This window comes from Panicum hallii, chromosome 6 (genome assembly GCF_002211085.1).
Source record: "Panicum hallii strain FIL2 chromosome 6, PHallii_v3.1, whole genome shotgun sequence".
NCBI lineage: Eukaryota > Viridiplantae > Streptophyta > Magnoliopsida > Poales > Poaceae > Panicum > Panicum hallii.
In genome coordinates, this window is record NC_038047.1 from 1,228,626 (window position 1) to 1,234,731 (window position 6,106).

At 39.3% G+C, this 6,106-nt stretch overlaps 1 protein-coding gene across 2 annotated transcripts; it reads left to right on the forward strand.

Annotated features, from left to right (window-relative positions):
* The first annotated feature begins 3,694 nt into the window (after nucleotides 1-3,694).
* On the forward strand, nucleotides 3,695-5,211 carry LOC112896205 (60S acidic ribosomal protein P1). Of its 2 annotated transcripts, none has more exons than XM_025964126.1 (4): nucleotides 3,695-3,813; nucleotides 3,891-3,996; nucleotides 4,091-4,214; nucleotides 4,769-5,211. In XM_025964126.1, the coding sequence occupies exons 2-4, from the start codon at nucleotides 3,928-3,930 to the stop codon at nucleotides 4,903-4,905; spliced, it is 330 nt and encodes a 109-aa protein (XP_025819911.1). In that variant the 5' UTR covers nucleotides 3,695-3,813; nucleotides 3,891-3,927; the 3' UTR covers nucleotides 4,906-5,211. The 2 variants fall into 2 exon arrangements, with proteins under 2 accessions (XP_025819911.1, XP_025819912.1); XM_025964127.1 differs by having other exon boundaries at nucleotides 3,732-3,809; nucleotides 3,896-3,996.
* The last annotated feature ends 895 nt before the right edge of the window (nucleotides 5,212-6,106 follow it).

Sequence of the window (6,106 nt, forward strand, 5' to 3'; positions counted from 1 at the left end):
ATGCGGGCTCTCGTATGCTGTTGTATCAATAATGGCCCCGCAAAGTAGTGGTATGTGGTCTCTTTTTTCCATTGTTTCGACTCTGTTTACTTGATATTTCTGTTTGTCCAATTTCACCATCTTCCTCTTTTTCTTTCAGGGAAAAGTACACTTCTTAATCATCTTTTTGGCACCAATTTTAGGGAGGCGGATGCTTTCAAATTAAGGTGTGCTACTATTCCTTTATATTTGTCGCTAAACTTTCTTGGTTGTGGTTCTGTGTGTTCTTGTGTAATTTAATTAACATTTCTTTACATGTTCAGGTCACAGACTACCAAAGGTATATGGTTGGCATTGGCGAAGGCTAAAAACATTGAACCATGCGCCCTTGTAATGGACTTGGAAGGAACTGATGGAAGAGAGAGGGGAGAGGTCATACAAATGAGCATACCTCCAATTTGGACGTGGTTTGAGTGTGTTTCTACTAGGTCACAAAAACCAAACCATACACTTATTATTGCTGCAGCAGGATGAGAGCCTGGGGATTGGGTTGAATGCAATTACGAAAAATATCAAAGGGGAACTTGACTAGCGTGCTACACCAGAGGAGCCTGCTTTGCTTATTTCTCTATTTTTTTAATTGATGAAAAGTTGTTGAAGGCTTCTGAAACCCCTGCTCTGCTTTGAATGATGCAAAACATTGTAGTTTATAGTAAAATTAATTATTTTAAATATCTTATGGTCCTGCACACTAGCTACCTATTTGTTGAAATCTTGCTATGAGTATTGCGTTATGTGAGTGTGGTGAGTTAGCACCGCAACAGCCAACAGCTGGTATCACTTAATTAGTGCCTCCTTTCATAATCGTTGTTGAATTAGTGCCTCCTGCCCTCCTTTCATACTCTAATGTCACCTTCTGCTACACAAATCATATTGAATGAGTTGCAGGCTTATCTTCTTGAAAAAAAGCCACAGCTGACCGTTACCATTGACTCCACGAGCAGCCACAGCCTGGGGAACTTTTTACTGGTTTATCTGGTGCCATGTCTCGAAGTGCACTTACCATTTTGTAGGTGTGAATTGTTCATTGTTGGTCCTCAACATTGGTGTTAATCTGAGCACTTTGGTTTGTAGAAGAAGACACAAAATAAGTTGTTTCATTTACTATGTAAATTAAGAAATTGCTCTAACTGTTGCAGAGAATTTGATCCATAATCTCAAATCATATATCCATCCTTGTATTTTTGTCTGGTCTCTTTACTGTATAAAGGTCAACCGATTGGGTTTGAAAGGATTAAAGGGTGTATAAGAGGAACCTGCAAAAAAAAGATATATTTTTTAGATTAGACTGGCATTTCTAAATGACATGTATTATTTGGGGAATTAGTCACATACTTATTCTTTTACCAGGTTGAGATAAAGAATTTACAAATGCAAAGTTCTCAGTTTTATATGCCAAATCCTCTACTACTTGAAAGGATCTCATCGTCGGCCTCTATGGATTTTAGCCACCCTCCGCTTTTGGCACTATGGATGAGGATCCAAAAGAGAAGCCTATGACTAATTAAGTGTTCACTTTTGACTTAGAATGGTTTCAGCCGATAGGCCCTCCACTTTTGAATAGAATGGTTTCAACCGCCTTCCACTTTTGACTTAGTGTGAATAGAATGGTTTCAGCCGCCCTCCACTTTTGACTTAGTGTATGTTCATGTTGCTCCTATGTCTAAATTGAAATTTATGTAGGCAAGGCAATTACCAGTTCAAGATTCCAATTGTAGATACTGTGTCCAGAAAATGGTTTCTCGTGACATATGCACCAATAATCTGTTTGTTGTTGTTAACACCAAAGCTTCTCCATAATGATTATGCCCGGATAGGGTATGAAACATTGAGCCAGATAGGGTGTAATTGCAACATAATATGGAACAGGCGCATGCTACAATAATTTACACATTTATGCTTTGAGCACATGAAATGCAAAAATTTAATAAAGTGTTAAAACTATTTTCATATTGTAACAAATGGATCACTGTAAATTTGAATGAAGTGGTTTTGATTAATAAGCTGATTCTTTGATAACGATCACTTGATTCTACTGCCATTGCATACAAGATCATCCCTTAATTTTATTGCTACTGCACAGATAATTATTGTCCCGTTACAACGCACGGGCATGAACCTAGTAATAATAATAATAGTATATTTGTATTTCTCTAGTATATATAGCGTATTACCACCTGATATAAGGTAGATTTGAGGATGATCTGCTGTGCTGCGATATGGAATTTAGTTGGTCAAAGGAACAAGGGAGATGCTATTATTATGCCATCCATTTTTTCTTTAGGAAAAGAATATAGTCCACGCAACATCAAGTGATGGTATTTTTCTCACAATGGCGACAATAATTTTTCGTATAGTGTGGGCTGGATATTTAGAAGAGGCAGACAACCTCCCTGCTTTAAATTAAGGAGCAAAGCTCAAATCCGGATCTTCTAAGTGAGAGCGAGCTCCACTAACCAGAAGCCCGCGAGAGTGCCTGCTTGCTGCAAGGTGTGTGTCACATTCTCTTGGGAAGTATCTTTCCTCGACTAATTTAAACTTTGCTAAGGTTCTATTTGGATCCGGCAGGACTAAAGTTAAACTTATCATATTAAATATTTAGTTGCTAATTAGAAATATTAAACATAGACTAATGACAAAACCAATTGCATAACCCCTACGCTGATTCGTGAGATAAATATGTTAAGCCTAATTAATACAGATGATTAGCACATGTAACATCACATAGCTAATCATGATTAATTAGACTTAATAGATTCATCTCGTGAATTAGTCCTAAATTTTCACAATTAGTTTTATAATTAGCTCATATTTAGTTCTCCTGATCAGCATCAAAACATATACAATGTGACAGGCTAAACTTTAGCCTTTGAATCCAAACACCTCCTGACTCTTTTGAAAAGAAGTACATGCATGTCATGTTGTAGAAAAAAAAACAGCTCAACTCTCATTTTTATCTGTGAACTAGTTGCTTTCAAAACACCATGTGAAGTTCAAAATATCATGACTCGCTAACCAAACTATTGGAAAAACTGATTTTTATTATGTGTATAAGCATAGTCTGATCCAGTTCAGATCGAGTGACTGATATACTTCATCCGTTTTGATTTTTCTAGTTTAGTATTTTTTTTCTACATATCTAGACATAACATATATCTGGATGCATCATCTGTTTTGTTTTTTCTAGTTTAGTATTTTTTTCTACATTTCTAGACATAACGTATATCTGGATGCATGAAAAACGATATATATTTAAAAATGTCAAAACGATTTATATTTTCATGCATAACGAATGCTATATATATCGAAAAATTAAAATGACCTATAGTTTCGACCGGATGTAGTATATAATTTAAAAGATTAGATAATTCTAATGTAAATCCTTGCTATAACATCTCCACTGGACCTTTTTGCTCTTTAACAGTTTGTCCTCTGCTTCAGTTGCATCTTTCAAATCTCAACTGGACTCCGCTGTAATAGCTTGTACCTCTGCCAAAGACCCTTTGGAGTACGATTTTTTTTAATCGGATTTCGGAATTTCTAGATACAATTTGGAAAATTGGAAGAGTCAAACCAAAACGTGATACCGACGGGTAGCGACGCAGGGGACGAGAGCCCACGATACGGCCCATCCGGCCCAAAGTCCTCGCGCCGGCGAAACCCTAGCAACTCAGGCCCCCTATATATTCGCAACCACGCCACCTCCTCCCAAACCCTAGAAGCCCCCTGCCTCCTGCGCCTCCACCCTCCTCGCCGCCTCTCCCCCTCTGGTACGCGCCATCGCTTCCTCCTCCGGTTCCTCGCTCGCGGCCGCCGCCGTTGCATCGGGTGCTGACATCGTCCTCCTGTTTAGCAGATCCGTCCGGTGAGAGGAACCCGCCCGCCGCCATGTCGTCCGCTGAGCTCGCCTGCACCTACGCCGCCCTCATCCTCAGCGATGACGGCATCCCGATCACGGTGCGTCCTCTCCTCCTCGCTATCTGTCGTGTTTGAATTTCTCTCTACGTTCGTTGGACGGTCGAGTGATTCTTTGGGTGTTCCCGTTCGCCAGGCTGAGAAGATCGCGACGGTCGTGAAGGCCGCGAACGTCAAGGTGGAGTCTTACTGGCCCGCGCTCTTCGCCAAGCTCCTGGAGAAGCGCAGCGTTGAGGACCTCATCCTCTCCGTTGGATCTGGTATACCCCCTACCTCGCTCTCATTCTACTATGTGTATGTTTGTGCTCATGATTCTGATATATCTGTATAATTGCTTGATGGCAATTGTTGTAGTGTTACCTTTATCGGTCATGTAGCCTGTTTGATCTTTTGTTGATACCTACTGTTTATAGCATTATTTGGTTGCATTATGATAATTTCATTATTTAGCACTGGTAGTTCAGTGTACTGGTCAATAAACGCTGATTAATAGATGATTGTTACCTTTAGTCGTGACCCATAAATTTAATTGAGGCATTAAATGCATGCCCACTTGCTGTAATTCTCTTCTTGATTTGTTAGTTTCTACCTGTTTCAGTGTTTCTGGATGTAAGGTTTAATTTGGCATGGTAAACATGTCAAGTCACTTCATTTTGTATTCTGGTTGTCATGCTGTGGTTGATATCTGTGTAAACTTGAACTGGTTCCAAAGACTAGGCTGTCACAAGGCAATTTCGGTCTGTTTTTGCACAGCAAATCTATGATAGGTCAGCAAAGGTTGTATACTTATGGGTGCGGTGAACTTTGTTTTTAGGTGGTGGTGCTGCACCAGTTGCTGTCGCTGCCCCTGCTGGTGGTGCTGCAGCTGCAGCTGCCCCGGCTGTTGAGGAGAAGAAGGAAGAGGCCAAGGAGGAGTCTGATGACGACATGGGCTTCAGCCTGTTCGACTGAGGAGCCCCTGGCCCAGCCATTAGCAAATTCACTTATGCTGTCCAAGACTATCTTATGTTATCTCTCTAGGCTTTTGTTACAAGTACTCAAGTTTTGAGTTTTTGAGATGTGCTATGGCTATGTGATGAACAGCAAACCATCTTATTAGAGTGAAACTTGTTTCTATGTTCTCGTGTTCAACCAGGTTAGGTCTATGTTTATTTGTCTACTATACTCTGGTTCAGATGCCCTGCAATCTTGTGATGATTGGCAGATTATGGATCTGCTCTGCGTTTTCAACTTATCTATGTTTCAATTTGTTGTTTATTTTGTATTGACCGTCTGTTTGAACGTTGAGTTAATTTGTTGGTTGCTTGTTTAGATTTGTTTGGTAACTGTCGGTTAACTGGATTAAGCAGTTTAGTCACTGTATTGCACGAGCTATTCATGGAAGTGAACAAGCACTCTTTTGGTCTTATTCGTTTTTAGACCTAAGCGAAGAACATCAAACCCTTTCTACTTTTGCAGCTGCATAGTGAGCATCGTGGTCGGAGGTGCGGATGTCACCTATGATTGTTTCTTTCATGTTAACCAAAGTGACCGCAGTAGGAATCAGAATAATGGCAATGTTGTTACGCAAGCTTGGGAATTTAGTATAGAAACTTAAATGCTCAGGCTCAAAAGATCTAGACCCAAATTCTATATATTTTGAGCTAGAATCATGATCCATTACCACCTATAAGCAAGCAAGGTCCATCAGATCAGTGGGAAATATTCAGCGGCAATGCTTGGGTTATAGCAGACAACAAAAAATTGCACCCACCAACTCCATTAGTGATGTTACAGTGAGAATTTTTACATGTAATTTTGTTGTAGTAGGCATGCACTGATATTCAGTTTCAGTTGATTACTAATGTTGCAGTGGGAAGTGCAATTGATTATTGTTGTTATAATAGTTTTTTTAAAAAATTGTTCGATGGTTATGTGGATCTGTGATGCTGTAGTGGTCATTTTTTATGTTCCTGCTGTTTTATATGTTTGAGATTTGAGATGATATTGCAACAACTATTTTAGGATGTTGCAAAATTTATTCTAGATGTTTGAATAGTTGACTGGCCCTATTGCACCTTTTTACTCTAATTGACTAGTTATATTTGTTTTATTGATATTTTTTAAAATAATTTTCTTCTAGAATGTTGCAATTGTAGTTTAAGAATATTGT

What these genes read in the sequence shown, in the direction of transcription:
- LOC112896205 (XM_025964126.1), top strand. Translation starts at nt 3,928, where the DNA reads ATGTCGTCCGCTGAGCTCGCCTGCACCTACGCCGCCCTCATCCTCAGC. An exon ending in ATGACGGCATCCCGATCACG is followed by an intron (nt 3,997 to 4,090) that starts GTGCGTCCTCTC and finishes CCCGTTCGCCAG; the next exon opens with GCTGAGAAGATCGCGACGGT. An exon ending in CATCCTCTCCGTTGGATCTG is followed by an intron (nt 4,215 to 4,768) that starts GTATACCCCCTA and finishes CTTTGTTTTTAG; the next exon opens with GTGGTGGTGCTGCACCAGTT.